Source organism: Juglans regia, chromosome 2, assembly GCF_001411555.2.
Source record: "Juglans regia cultivar Chandler chromosome 2, Walnut 2.0, whole genome shotgun sequence".
Taxonomy (NCBI): domain Eukaryota; kingdom Viridiplantae; phylum Streptophyta; class Magnoliopsida; order Fagales; family Juglandaceae; genus Juglans; species Juglans regia.
Window position 1 is genome coordinate 29,586,968 of NC_049902.1, and position 15,813 is coordinate 29,602,780.

General features: G+C 33.9%; 2 protein-coding genes across 5 annotated transcripts; one reads left to right on the forward strand and one right to left on the reverse strand.

Annotated features, from left to right (window-relative positions):
- Positions 1-994: 994 nt before the first annotated feature.
- LOC108987131 (DNA primase small subunit) lies at positions 995-7,506 on the reverse strand. The gene is made up of 17 exons (XM_018959993.2): positions 7,401-7,506; positions 7,053-7,200; positions 6,884-6,934; positions 6,612-6,787; positions 6,307-6,384; positions 6,097-6,208; positions 5,630-5,714; positions 5,468-5,519; positions 5,323-5,381; positions 5,134-5,249; positions 4,941-5,062; positions 4,355-4,423; positions 4,160-4,217; positions 3,794-3,867; positions 2,137-2,185; positions 1,961-2,040; positions 995-1,465 (listed from the first exon to the last, which is right to left on the reverse strand). The coding sequence occupies exons 2-17, from the start codon at positions 7,183-7,185 to the stop codon at positions 1,403-1,405; spliced, it is 1,377 nt and encodes a 458-aa protein (XP_018815538.1). The 5' UTR covers positions 7,186-7,200; positions 7,401-7,506; the 3' UTR covers positions 995-1,402.
- A 5,278-nt stretch (positions 7,507-12,784) lies between these two features.
- Positions 12,785-15,282, forward strand: LOC108987160 (abscisic acid receptor PYL3-like). 4 transcript variants are annotated; one of them, XM_018960029.2, is made up of 4 exons: positions 12,785-13,020; positions 13,093-13,201; positions 13,542-13,760; positions 14,626-15,282. In XM_018960029.2, the coding sequence occupies exons 2-4, from the start codon at positions 13,103-13,105 to the stop codon at positions 14,842-14,844; spliced, it is 537 nt and encodes a 178-aa protein (XP_018815574.1). In that variant the 5' UTR covers positions 12,785-13,020; positions 13,093-13,102; the 3' UTR covers positions 14,845-15,282. The 4 variants fall into 4 exon arrangements, 2 of the variants coding, with proteins under 2 accessions (XP_018815574.1, XP_018815573.1); XR_004800854.1 differs by lacking the exon at positions 12,785-13,020 and having other exon boundaries at positions 13,027-13,201; positions 14,626-14,937; positions 15,019-15,282; XR_001995494.2 differs by lacking the exon at positions 12,785-13,020 and having other exon boundaries at positions 13,027-13,201; positions 14,626-14,932; positions 15,019-15,282.
- Positions 15,283-15,813: the final 531 nt, after the last annotated feature.

Sequence of the window (15,813 nt, forward strand, 5' to 3'; positions counted from 1 at the left end):
AAATTCCATGAAATGTTTGGTTAATAGAGTCTGTTGTATTGGATTATACGAATATAAAAAGGAACGACTTTTTGTTATAGTAAGTTAGTGTTGTGGATGAAATTTGATAATTACTGTAGCATGGCCAAAAGGAATAAAAAATATTTTATTATTTATTTCCTACCATGATTTGGTTGCAGCGATTTATTTAGGATTATAATATTATTACTAATTAATATATAATTGGTAAAATGGTAAAATATAAATTATTATTATTTTATTATTATATAAAAGAATATATAGATAATTCAATGTAAAAATTAAATGTGAATGAAATAAAAATAAATAAATTTACGTCATATTAACTAAAACTTGAATTTAAATTTAGCTATTCCAACGAGTGCTCATAAGAAAATAAAAATACAAACGTCAAACACAGAAGTGACCACAAAGTGCTTGATTATATGTTGAAGGGCCAATCTCCTCTGGTGATATTGAGTACAAAAATGCCCCTATCTGCACGCCAACTAGACAGGGACTTGTAGTAAATTTCAAGCTAAAACTTTTCTGATCCTAATTAAAATTGAATTTAAGATGAAAGCATTCGTTTTGTCAAGAACCCGTTTTAATAGGTAATCATGCAGAATCCAAGACAAAGTTAAAGGAGCTTTTTGTTTGTAGTTGCTCTAGAAGTGATTATCTCACCACCCTACCGGCAACGACACAGAACTCCCGGAGAAAATAAAAAGAAGAGAAATTCCCAGTACCTTGCTTTAGAAAATTGATGTGTTTGCAGAAATTAAAACAGCTCACATGCAAGTAGATTCTAAAGACCTTCTCAAGGTCAACAATGGAGGCTAATCGGATACCTCGCTTCGTAGTAAGAAAAACTAACTGAAACTCACTTTTCAGTATTTACGCATCCTTCTTGATGGCCCTTTCTTTTCTTGTTTTCAAGCACTCTATTGAACAGGTTGCAGTAGGCAAGAAATCTAGGACAACTAAGGGCTTACAATGAACAGCAATGCTTTTTTTTTTTTTTTTTTTTATTGTTATAAACATGATATGGAATGGGTACACTTCAGTTAATGAAATCTGTCTCCTAAATGGAGAACCACAGCATGAGATTTTTGCGGCGGGGGGGAGGGGATTTTTGCAACATATCAACAATCAGCAGAATATACGAGATGAAACTTTATAAGTTCTTTCAAACCAAAAAATTGACATCACATAAACATAATGGGGTCTGCCAGCAACAATAAATATTCATCCAGTTCTCTGGACAACAGACTGACATTCACAAACCTTTTGTTAAATTTCCATCATGATCGTTTCAGTTCCTCCATATATAATCATAGCAATATAATCAGACCATCTCTGATAGCCGCCGGATACATGGTGTGATGACGTAATCACAGAAACACTACCAATTCAGGGAATTCTTTGAGTGTTGCAGTTTCGCATTGTATGAGTTTTCTATCTCTTCCTGCAACATTCCATGAATTGCCTAGTTAACCTAGTACTTCCGTCTGTAAAACTAGTTGCTTCAGCAGAAAAATCTAAAAGGAAAAGGGATTTATATATTTACATATTAAGCATATGTATAAGTGGAATCAGTAAACATAAATAAGTAAACCCCGTAAGTCATTCCTTGAAAAGGCGTAGGAAAAGAAAAGGGCAACAACTTCATTTCAGACCTCTAGAAATACAGTTAGCAATTTCTACTACACAGTAGTTGGGGAAGTTCTATTAGAATCATTTACAAGACCTACCTTTCCTCAAATAGTCCGTGTTTTAGCAGTCACTTGATATTCTAAAATAGGCATAGACTAAAATAAAACATAGAGCAAAAACCACCCAATCAAAACTCAAAATTGCAGCCTTAAATTCCTTACTAAGCAGAGACATGTCAAAGCAAATCTGGACATGATGGCCATTTCTCATATTGACACAAGGAGCAACAAGAGAGTTTGAGATATACCTTGCAAACCTTCAGTAGAGGCTGCAAGAATGATGATCTGAAAAACCTAATTGATTTCCCCAATGAGGTTCTATCCCATTCTGTCAACAAGAAAACTTACAACACCGTCAATGGTACTGGGAAAAAAATACCAAATGGTATCAGTGATGAAGGGAGCAAGCATTGTATTGGCATACCATTATCAATATCTGCTCTCAAACTTCCCATGTTAATTTCTTCTAAAAGCTGCAAATTCAACAAAAATCAAATGGGATGCCATGAGATCAAGGAGACAAATTCCACTAACTGCATTAAATTAAAAGTATTCATCCTTAATATTTCCTCACGCAAATCTGATAAGGTGCAAGTGCTATTTTTCTCACCCATGACTCCACAAAACCATGGGGTTCTAGAACTATTTTTGGTTGATCCGAAGGTATTTGAACTTTGAGGGGAGGATGGAATCGCTGTTATATATTACTTGGGAATATTGTTCAAGAAATCTTCCTAAGAAGAATCAGTACGTTGTTGCTGGCGACTGTGGGGGAGTGCTTTAAATCTGAGGGAAAATCTATAGTGCATTGATCCCGTGTCATAATATTAACTTTCCATAGAAGTCCATCTGCAGGACTAAACCCCCCTGAGAGCGGATTTCTTTGTTTGGACGGGTACACTAGGGTCGATCCTTACCTTGAAAAACGTACAAAAGAGACATGTTATGGTAACAGAGTGGTGTTGCGTGTGTATGAGGGATGAGGAAAATGCTGTCCATCCATTACTTCATTGTGAGTTGCTAGAATTATGCAGCGTGCAGTTCTTGGTTCTCTTGGCTAAATTGGGTGATGCCTAGACTGGTGGCAGATTTACCAGTATGCTGGAGACGAAGATTTGAAAGTGATCACAGCAAGATCTTGTGGAGAATGATCCCGGTCTGTTTAATTCAGTGCACATGGCGAGAGAAAAGAAACATAGCTTCGAAGACAGCAAAGGGGCAATGGAGGAATTCGTAGCTTTCTTTCCTCTAGCTTAAGCTTCCATAATTTTCTTGATCTTTTTCCTTTCTCTAATTAGGTGTATCTGATGTATACTCCATGTGTACTGTTAGTTCCGTCTTGATCCTTTGATAAAACTTATCTTACTTTTGAAAAACAAGGTGTAAATGTGCTCCAACAAGGAGATTTCTAAAGAGAAAACAATCAAATGTGTAGGAAAAAAAAAAAAAACTAGACATAAACTAATTAATAGCCCAAAAGTCTATAAAAGAGTTCAATTATGCTGAAGATGAAAACCCACCCACTAACATATGATTCCAAATGCTAAGATGGTATTGGTGGAAAAATCAAGATGCAAATGGCAGAGCTGAGATGGAGTACTTATGGATGAGCTATGGGTACAAGTTACCAAAGCTTTTGTTCACGACTTGCAGTTGGCTACGTGAACAAATATCAAGACTACAAAAGATTAAACTAGAAATAATGCTAGAGGTGGGAATTGGCTAGGCCCTATCTTCAGATTTTTCAAAGCTTACACCATTGCAATAAAATAGGGAGAAGCCACAATTGCACAGTTTCCAATAAGCAGTCTCAGAATAGGTTATATAAATTTTTAATGTTAGCCCAGTAATACTATTCATACATGGAGTAATGATGGGAAAAGTGTAGTGATTGTATAACATAGAAATCCGGAATTAATCAAGATCTGCATTATTGGGGGAAAAAAAAAAACTTATATTGTTCTTAGATGAAAATTTTACAAAACACTTCAACTGGGTTTGAAAAAAAGAATTTGTACTGGAAAGCATCTACAGAAATGAAAATAAATAGTAATAAATACGACCATTCCATACAAATTTACCTTGGAAAGGGTTGGCACTGATGTGGGGTCAAATTCTTCGCAACAGTTTGGATCAATAGGAACACAAACACGACCTGGAATAGGGAGAATAGATGACTATGGAAGTACTAAAATCACACCACAACTAATTAATATCTGCCATAAAAGATGTTTGCAGATATCACATATTCAAGGTTTCATGCAATAAGCATATGAATTCCATCACCAAAGTTTGAACATCTCTTTAATTTTAATAATTTTTGGAGTTTGAGGCGTATAGAAAATGCTTTGCAGTTTTAAGAACATTATCCAATAATGTGATATCCAGTCAACATTTGTATACCATGGCCGTTCATATTCAGTGCTAACAAATATTCCTGGCCTAACCTGTTTTTGGATGTACGCAGAAAGGTGCTTTTAGCAAATGATTCATGTGTTTTGAAACCTAGATCACAAACAGATAGGCCAGATGACAAGAGTTATCATAGTTGTCAGTACTTGACTGAGGAATATATATTTCTTTATCCATCTGATATATGACCCTGAGAAGAATGTAAGAAACAGGGAGGGGATTATACTAACCTCCATATCAAGCCTGGGGTAGGTAAAAGAGAATACAATCTCTTTGACACACCTTTGCAGTGCTTGTGCCTGAAACAAGGAAAGAGGCCAATCAAAATAACAAAGTCCTAATAAATTGCCTTGCACTTTACTAGATTAGAGAATTCCTCGCCCAATAGTTTACATGAATCCATCATTAACTCTATCACAATTTTATTCATCCTAAGTATTCCCAGATTAGCTCCTTCAAAACCTTACTATTGCCTATTTGCTACCCATTGGATAGATAGTACTAAGAAACCAGCACTTGACATTTTTAACATCAAAAATAAAAATGTAAAAGTAACTGACCTCGTTATAACCAGACAACACATCACCAAGGTATTATTAGAATCTAAAGTAATTGTAGAAATACAGAACTACATGAAATATCTCCTAGTCCAATCTAATGCATCTGGATGCCTTAGATAAATGAAAAATTCTAAACCCAATGTACTGTATAGAAATTAGTTTTTTTTTCTACTATTCATGCTAGCATGGCATAGATGCTGATTTTCAAGTACAAGGTTCCTAGAGAGACAGTTGTACTATATTAAATATTTCATACCTTTTGTTTTCCTGATTGCAGTATATGTTTTAGTTGCTCCCATCTAACAACATTAGTGTCCTCTTTTGACATGGAGGATCGCTTATTGTCCTGCCACTTTCCCCGAAGTTCAGAGGTGATAGCTGCAAAGATAACACCGTGTATTATGGTTAAGAACATTTTTTTTACACCAGAAAGGGAAAAAATTTCATACATTCATCCGGAATCATCTCTAGGATCTTCTCATATCTCTCTTCAGTGGAAAAAAGTTTTTGACTTAAAAGCAATTTTGACTCAAAGAAGTCCTTTAGAACTTCAGTGTATGATCTCCTGCAGAGATAGAACATGTCTTAGAACAGGAAAAATGGGCCCCAAATTAGAAAGTAAAAATATTAACACTTACCCAAGGAATGGATGCAGAGGAACCGTTAGAGACACCTTTTTATGACTGTTTTCATTTCCCTGAACAGATTTAAGAAATTCCATAAATCTCTATTCCATGAAATATCTTTCAAATTCAAAGTATTTTGAAAAGAATGGTATACCACCTTGTATACACGGAAATATTCGGCAATAGATGCCCTCTGTTCATTTGTCAACCTGCAGGAGCGACCGCAGTACAGTTTGTGTAATTTTGTGTCATGACATAAGGTAAGGAAAATGAAATATGTGTTCAAATTATTAGAATGATCAAATGTCTGTGGCATAACCTTCTTGCTTTCCCATCACAAACCCAACAATGAACACCACGTCGACCGCTATATACCCAGAGAATATGATTAAAACCAAAATCATCTGCAACAGAGGAGTTAAAAGCAAAGTGTAAAGCTATGGCATTTGTAAAGGAGAAGATAAAAATAAAATAACATATAAGGCCAATATTGTACTTTATTAAAACTAATAGTAAGTAGCTCCCGACACTTTATATTAAACCTTCTCATTAATGTTAGTGGAAACTTATAGCAAAGGGAGTAACTTTCTAGCATCATCTCTCCATATAACATGACGCATTAATATTGCAACATTAACAAGAGCTGGAAGCCACTCCAATTGTGTTCATTTAAAATACAATTTCTTAAAGATGCCCCCCTAACTATTCAAATAAAGAAATCAGATACCAATCAGTCTGTCTTCTTTGTTTGCTTGGACCAATGAGGAAAACAAATGTCACCCCTACCTCTGAGGGAAGCATCAATCACTTTGATAGCAACTGTCATTAGTGGCCAACAGTCCAAGCAAACATCAGCTCCTGAGCAGCAGTATCTAACATCATCATAATCTGTAATATCCTGCCGAAGGAAGTACAAGTCAAATAAACAAGCCCTCATAGTCAAGATTTCAGTTAAATTGTGATTGTTTTAGTATGTTCACAAGTTAATTAACTTACTATATCAAAAACAAGCTCCCTCTCCACTGGAGCGAAAACATTATCACCACTTTGTGCATATGCATGTCTCTTTGCTGGCTGCAGCAGAAAAATGATTTTAAAGTCAACATTACAGGCAAGAAAATTGCAAAAACTAGCTTAAGAGGTAGTTTTCATCTTTGATTAGAATTGTATACTTAAACTTCTTAGTTCATTATGCAACTTTAAAACTAAGACAAAATCTAGCGTGAAACAAGTCAGGCATTAACTGTCACAGAAAACATGCATCAGATCGACATAATCAGGAACGGTATCGAAAATCTTACATCCACGCTGTATACAGGCCCGATATCTATTTTAAAAGGACACTTTTCTTTGATAGAGTTTTCAAGTTCAGATGCGCTGTTGAAAGACTGAAAGCGGAGATAAATGTCATTATCCAGTGTGAACGAAAATTCTCTTCGGCCAAAGTAGGACTGATCACAGGCAGGATGCTTCCCATCTACAAATATAAATTAAGTAATCTTCAGCAAAATTACTTTCGCATGCGCGCACACACTAAACACGCACACGCAGTGATTAGGATATGCAGTTTCACCATTTCCATAGGACATCCATTTGAACATATCAGCGTGTGGAAAAAGCTTTCCTGCCACAAATAAAAGCAACAGAAAAATTATCGATATGAATGAGCTAATCCTAGAAAGATGAAATCTAGCTAGATCAACACAATCCAGAGGAAAGGAAAAATCACATGAATAATTTACCGTAGTAGACTTTGAGATAATTGGCATTAAATCCTTCAGGAACAGCGTTCCCTTGCATCCGTTCACCGCCTTCAGGTTTACCCTCATCAATAACCATGTCCTCGCTTCCATTTTCGATGTCCTCTCTGGTCATGTTTGAGAACTATACCTATAATTATTTCAGATCCCCAAATCCATCAGGAAGATAACGGAATAAGCAGAACGATTCAGGTATAGTAAGTAACAGATCAAAATAACAACTCAAGGGTACTAAAACCTAAACCTACAGGAGGAAGATAAACTACAATTCATATCGAGACAAAACTTGGTAAATTATATGAAGAAACTGAAAAAAAAAATGATGTTTACGAAGGAATCCGTTGCCCAGGGAAATCGCAGCTGCTTGTCGTGATGGCAGGGTCGGGGAGGAGTGGGACTGGAAATGGCGGGAAGAGAGGATGGAGACTCAAAGAGTAGGTCTTCTTTGGCGGGAAAAATTTTTTATTTGGGGCACCGGCACGTGTGAGTACGAAGGTCCCGACTCTTTAAAAAAAAATGTTAAATACGTTTATATTTGGAGTTTTGTTACACGACCTCTACCACATTCCACACTCCACATTTTTTAAAACTTTTAAATTTTTTAATATTGCTTTTAAAATTTTTTTGAATTTATTCTTTTTAAATTATTTCAAGTTTTCTATTCATTATTCATATAATAAATATTTGATAAAATAAAAAAATAAAAAAAATTTAAAAAAATATGGAGTGTGAAGAGGTTATGAAGATTTATTCATATATTTATTGGAAAATGATGCGGATGCATTATGATCAAAGCTACCCATTTTTTTTATTTAATTGTTAAATAAATATTTTTAAATGAAGACTCATAATTATTAGTTTTGTCCAATTATTTATTTGAAATCTATCATTAAAAAAATAATAATATTAGATACAATCATATAATGTACTGTACATATATCGTGCACTCATTTCAAAAAATAGTAAGGTTTACTATTTAAAAATTAATTTTTTATGTGAATTTCATTTTTATTTTTTTTTTTCAAAAAGTTATGTGAAAATTACCTATCAAAGAGCACCTATATTGGTCTTTGCATATGTATATATAAAGTCATATTTTTATAGTATGACTCTAAAATCCTCTATATTATTTTATGTATATCCAAATATTTAGCTACTTACGAACAATACTTATCTAAATTTTGATAACCACTATTCATTATACAAATCATATTTTAATAATTATTTATCTCTCATCTCTCTCGACAACCCCCCCAAACAGGATTATTTTCTTTTTTTCTCCCTCATACGTTTCTGGTTCTCTGATTCTCCATTCCTCTCTCGACTTGAAAACCCCAACAGAGATCAAACACGTGCACCTCTCTCTCACGACGACTGTCGACGGAGCTTGCGACGGCTTTGGGCTCGTCACGGTTGGGTTTTCTGTTTGACTTTCTACATTTCAGGTATGAAATCGCTAGGTTGAAAAGTACAAAAACTGCTCCCTCTGTTTCTTCACAGTTTCGATGTGCTGCTATCTCTTCATGGTTTTGATTTGTGCTATTTCTTCATTTGTTGTTCTTAATTTTAGATTAGAGTTTTAGATTAAGCCTAACTAATAACATTAACTACACTAAGAAAGAAAGGGAGATGTCTGATCTGAATGAGAATTGTGTCTTTCTTTAATTTTTGGACTGCTTTTGGAAGTATAAACGTGAAAGACTAGGGTTTCGATGATGCTGGTTTCAATGATGTTGGTTTTAGATTAGGGTTTCTTCATTTGAGATCCCATGGACTAGGTTTTCTATTATTGCTTTTAGATTCTTGCTTTTAAATGTAAATTTTAGCCATTGAACTCATGCTTTGTCCCACTGAAGATTAAATATTGGGTTATATAAACCTTCTTAAGCTTGATCTATGTACACTTATTTAAACTTGGTAAAAAGACCCCAAATTGGTTTGGGTTTTACCCTTGTTTTTGCTTGATCTATGTATACTTATAAAACTCATGCTTCAACCCATGTTTTTAGCTTTATTTTACAATTTGTGCAATATATGCACCCTGTTTTGCTTAATATGTGCAAAATCTCATAACATTTTATCATTCAATATTTTGTTGAAGGATTAATACTTTAATTGATGAGGATTTATTCTTCACCACACTGTTGGAAAGTGGTGAGGGGGTAGTAAAAACCCTACTATGGATGTTGCTTTCGTTGATGTCCAAGCGACACAACCCCAATGAGAAAAAAGGGCACCTAAACAAAAATTCCATTTGGGGGACTGACCAAACCTCCACACCATTTGTAGTGTAGAATTTATGATTACTACTCTACTTATAAAAAACCTAATGGTCAATAACGTTCCGTGAATTCTTTGACCAATCAGTGGCCAGCCATTAAAAAATGTGTCAATAAATTTTGTGGTTCCATGGCCTAACTTAAAGGAATGCATCAAAGCGGTGTAACCGAGCAAGACAATGTATAATCGTTTAAAAAAATTGCTGTTGTTTATTTTTTGTTGTTATTCTAATTATTAATGATTTGTTCCGCTGATTGTTAAACAAAATTGCAGATTGACAAAGCAAAAATCTTGTACCAAGAGACCCAAAAAACCAACTTCACCATGGATCACTGTTGAAATCTTTTGAGGTACTGAGCGAAATGGCAAATACACGTGGACAACATAAGAAGAAGAGACAATGTCTCACATTCATGTAGTATTCCAAACTCAATACAATTAGGGGAAGAGATGAAAAATGTGCCTTTGGAGTGTGAGAGACCTCCGAACAAAAAAACTGAAAAGGAAATAGAGGAAAAATAAAATTAGAGAAATAGAAGATACTAAATTTAGTGATGCTTTAAGGGAAATGACACGTGATAGGAATATTCATATGTTGAAGAGAAAATAATCAAATTTGAGATTAGACAATGAAAGGTTTGAGTTATTGGTTGTTAAGAAAAAAATGGTTGAAATTGAAATTAAAGCTCAAGAAGAAAGATCTATAATATTAGCTGAAAAGATGAGGAAAAATGATATAGAAATTATAAAATTGGATATTGGTTCCATGAATTATGTGCATCAAAAGTATTTTCATAATCTTCAAATGGAAATAATTGAGGAATAAATGAAAAAGGCAAGAGCTCGTATATAGTTGTATGCTTTGTTTTGTGCAGTTTTTGATAATTTGTTTTAACTATGGTGACATGTTTTGAGTATTATTGTATTGGTGGAATTGTATATGGAACTGTATAATTTTTTTTTGTACCTCTATATGGAATTGCATTTTGGTTGGTGGTGGGTGGGTACGAATTGATTGGGTGAATTTTGTTGTTGGTGGTGTTTGGTTTTGCTGGAAATTTGTGCTACTGGATGTGTTGATGCTGCTGGATGTGGTTGTTGTTGCTGGACTTGTTTGTGTTGTAATGATCTTGAATCAATTTTGTATTGTAATGAATTCGTATCAAAATCAACTTTTTGAAACTTGTATCAAGTTGATTTTCTTGATACACATAATTTGTATTAAGGTGACATGTTAAATATGTGCCGTTTATGAGCACATTGGATTTATTTTTTGTGTATATAAATTTGATGTATTTATTATAGAAAAATTTAATTGTAAGCGATTATAGGCATTAATACGTGCACCCATTCAATATGATTTGTCAAAAAATATATTTTATTGAAAATAGTACTAATTTAAATTTAAAATATGAAAGCAATAATATTAATATGCAAACTTACTTGTATATAACAAAACTCATTTATTATATATGGAATTGTTAAATTTGAATGCATGAAATTGTATTAATATATGTACTTAGATGCTATGAAATTGTATTTAGGCAAAACATTAATAATAATAAAATAATATTTTATTATTATTTTATCTCAAATATACATAATTCAATATAAAAATTTTACTTAAATGACAAAATTATTATGCAAAATAGGTGATTTTACATATTCGTATATATATACCAATATAGATGCTCTTAGTCGCTAAATATCATTTCCCTTAAAAACGTAAAATTTTCTTATAAATTTTAAATTTATCCAATTTTTTCATACACTTACAAAAATTATTTCTCACCAGAAAAATAAAAATAAAAAATTAAGGTCCACACTCCAGTCTTTTCATACAGGCACCAGACACTCGAGGGGGTGGCGCCAGGCTGGCATCCTCGCCTCTCCCAATTTTCTTTTTTTAATTTTTTGGAAAAAAAGCTTTCCCAAACCTTGTACATCAGAGCAATCACAATTCATTCTTTATCATAATTCCTATCTTTTAAAAATTCATTTTTTCAATTTTAGATATTAATTTTTATAATATATTATACATCAATTTATTTATTTATTTTCTCTATATTATTTAAATATTATATTTTTAAATATTTTATATTCATTTCAAATATTTTATTTAACTACTAATAAATTTACAATATTTCTCCATATACAATATCATACAATTATATCCTATACACATAAAATAAAGATTTATAAGCCAAATAAAAAAACTGTGATTATAGTATGAGAATATTAAAAAGTATATATACTTATTTATTTTATCTAGCACATTTGTAATGTCTTTATTCTTTTAATATTTTTAATAATCTTTGTTAATGTGATTGTAATGTGTCTATTCACACTCTAGATGATAAAATTACCAAAATCAGAAAAATAAAAAACATAAAATGAAAACAGAATGAGTATATTAAGAATTTTTTTCACGCACTTGACTTCTTAAACATTGATAGAGGATGCCACCATAGCAGGAAATAGTGAAATGATAGCAGAAAAAAACCTGGAAATAAAGAAAGAGAGATAAATAATTAACAAACAAATTCTAGATGGATAACAGTTCAGTACTCTACTTGTTGCGGGTTGCTGTAATTAATGGATGTAACTCATTTTTTGAGCAATTTTTTAAATAATTTATATTTATTGTATTTATATTAAATTTGTGATAAAATACTATACTTGCCATATACTTATAATTTAATGGTCTTTATCTCCTTTGTATATGAGGCAAAAAAAAGTGTGGACATTTGACTTTAAATATATAAATTACATATTCATTGAAATTATTTATATTCATATAATATTTTTATTGAAACTATTCAATGAATTTACATTTTATACTACTTTGAATATGATATAAGATGATTGAATTGCATCATATATGATTTTTAATACTTTTCAAATAACCGATAAAAATTATCATGAATCGTCTCATTCATTGAATCGGTCATTGCCCAATTTCGATTTTTGGAGTCTTGCTTGAGACAAGCCATTTAAGTTAGACACTTGGCGTGTATAAATAAAATTTAAGACACACACTAGAGGTAGCTTCTGAATAATATAAAAATCGAAACACTCTACACACTTTATTCTGACGTGGTATATCCTCCACCACATTGAGTCCCTCTTATTTCCTTGATACAAGTTGCTGAAGCCATCTGTAGGCGTATTAAACACGTCCATAACATAACATAACATAATGTCAATTATTTAAAGGTAAATGATAACCACATTAAACTTTTTACAATACATTATATAATTATATTTTTTATATATCCCATTAAACTCTGCGAGAAAAAACCTCTGTCGCTAAGTAATCGGGTCCGATCTGCATGGAAGCCCATGAATCCATGACCTATTGGCTATTGCTGCAACTTGTTAGCCCGAGAATATGAAACAAATACTATTAAAATGAAGCGCGTCCAAGATGCGCCATATTTTTATATTATTATTATTATTTTAGTGAGGCTAACGGGATTGGATTGGGAAAGAGAAGCTCAAGCTCTGGGGACCTTTCGCTATCGGAGCTTCAAGTGGGCGGTGCATTTTGGACGCCTCTGAGAGGATACTTCCCAGAATCCAAACTCATATCACAACCAAACAACGCTTTTTCTTTTCCGGAGATTTCTGGACAATTGGTTATATTAACCGGCCACCAGTTTCCGGTCAGGTAAGTTCAGTTACTTGACATTATTCGGACCCTGATGGTGACCAATGACTATATCGCCATGAACGGCAACAGGTACAGAAGGATGGAGGACGAGTATATTAGGAGACACCACCGGCACGAGATCAAAGAGCACCAGTGTGGCAAGTCCCTCGTTAAGTATATCAAAGCGCCCGTTCCTCTCGTAAGCCCCATTTGTTTCTATTTAATTCTTTAGTTATGTTCCTTTCTGTTTATCTCGAGTTTTTTTTTAATTTCACCAAGACCCACATGCATATCCAAGAGCATTTGGGTTCGTTTTCTATTCGATCGATATGGTAAGTTATATATGGTTATAGACAATTATTGGGTTCTGTTTGTAAAAGTTCAATTAATATTCAGCTCAAAGAATATTTGAAATAAAATAGTCTTATTTAAATCAGCATAGGAAGAACAATAAAATAGTCCTAGTTCTTGAAAGTTGAGGTGGAGGGATTCAATGATATTTGTTACTTGGAGATTGATTGGTGATGTTTGGGCAATAGGTGTGGTCTTTGGTGAGGCGATTTGATCAACCACAGAAGTACAAGCCGTTTGTTAGCAGGTGCATTGTGCAGGCCGGTGATCTTCAGATCGGGAGTGTTAGACAGGTGAATGTTAAGTCGGGATTGCCCGCCACTACTAGCACTGAAAGATTGGAGCTTCTTGATGATGAGGAGCATATCTTTAGCATGACAATCGTTGGTGGAGATCACAGGCTGAAGGTATAAATTTCACTCTTTCTTTTCGTTAACAATCTTTTGGTTTAGTGGTGAATGGGATTAATGTTCGCGAATGCAAATTCTGGCCTCTAACGATGGTTGCACTGTCGTTGTTTTGGCTTAATTCAACTCCTTTTTATATTTCTTCTTTGGTTAAATTGCTGGAATTTGTGGACGCATTGCATGTTTACCCCACAGTGCAGTTTGGTGATACATGGGATGGCCCTGCAATCTATTATTGCAAGGATAAAGGAACATAAATGCATAGTTGTTTCACATGTGATTGAGAGATAAAGTTGAATAAGCATCATGTGTTTAAATTTTTTATTCCGGTCTGTTGTATGGTGTAGACTGCTTAAAGAATCAGACCAGATTTTATTATTGGCATTACTTTATGAAGAATGAAACGGTTGGGTTAAGATAGGCCTATTATAAATTATAAAGTGGTGTTTTGAAGGATATTAAGAGGGGGAGGGGGGAGGGAAGGTATATAGATCAACATACTATACCCGGAAAATAATATCGATTGCCATCCTTGGGACAAGCTTCTAGATTGCAATGTTTTCCATACAGCAGTATTTTCCTTTTCTTTTCACTTTTGACATAAACAGGTTTTCGTTTCTTATAAATATTATATATATATATGTATATGTATGTGTGTGTGCGTAGTGTCCTACTAGCACCTCAACCTGAACTTTTATGTTTTTCACTCAGTGCTGGATTTATGTTATATGGCAAAGTCATATTACTTATATATTTTCGTGGAAATACCCATTTATTCAAACAAATTCATTGGCCCTTATTTGATCCTATGTTTGTAGTTATTGGCAGTGTGTGCCGACATTGATATTTTCCCTCAATTTTGCAGAATTACTCCTCTGTCATTACCGTCCATCCAGAGATCATCGATGGGAGGCCAGGGACATTGGTGATTGAGTCATTTGTGGTGGATGTGCCAGATGGGAACACAAAGGATGAAACATGCTACTTTGTGGAAGCCCTTATCAAGTGCAACCTCAAGTCACTGACTGATGTCTCAGAGCGTTCAGCTGTGCATGACCGGACAGAGCTAATTGACAGAATCTAAGATCATCTTTTGGGGAGGATGAGGATGCAGTGAGTGAAAATTCTGAGGTGCTGGATGTAAAAGCTAAGCAGAGTTTGGTATTTTGGAGGTGAGGTAAACTTTCTTTACTTCATATGTCAAGCTCATTTGCTTCTTTCCACTGTAAAATAATATTGGGATATCTTGCATCTATAGTAGCTGTTGATCGAGCTCATCATGGCCTACAGATTTCTCGAAACAAAACTACAGATTATGTTTATTTTCTTGTGACTTCTTTCTCTTGGTAAACCTTCTCTCCGGATATTCTTTTTTTTTTTCTTGACCTTTCTCTCTGGATATTCTTGGTTACAATAAGGGGCATGTATCCAACTCGGTTTGTAAATATCTATGTTTGACTGGAAGGCGATGTTCATGTTTGAATTTTTCAGTGGAATAAGGTTGATACTTCTTGGCGGCACATTTTATAGGAACTGAAATTACTTATGCTATTGATACATATTCAGAAGCGGATTTAAAAAGCAAGCATCGAGACATATTGTGACCGTTTGCTCCTGCAAGGTCTAGCTTTTCAAACACTACCTACCCTCTAATATACACCCAATTGTGAACCTCTGTATTCAAGTCTGGACCAATGGTTAGGTCCACGGATTAAAGGTTATAATGAGTTGGTACACCTTAATGCTGTATTGGTGTATACAGATGTCATAGAGTGCTGCATTAAACCTTCATGCATACAGGCAAATGCACCTACTACTTGTTAGGAACCTAAGGTTGGTGCACATGATACTCGTGAAGAAAAGCCTATTTCAGCCACGCTATTAATTAGGAGCATATTTTTTTACATAATCGTTGGCCAAGAACGTTTAGATTTGTTCACCACATTCTAAACGAACGTTGGTCAGATTTTGCTAAAAAATTATGCAGCACATGTTCAGTTGCCAGGTTGAGAGTGTTGCAGTTGCACATTCCAAACTGAGAGATGAAAGGAAT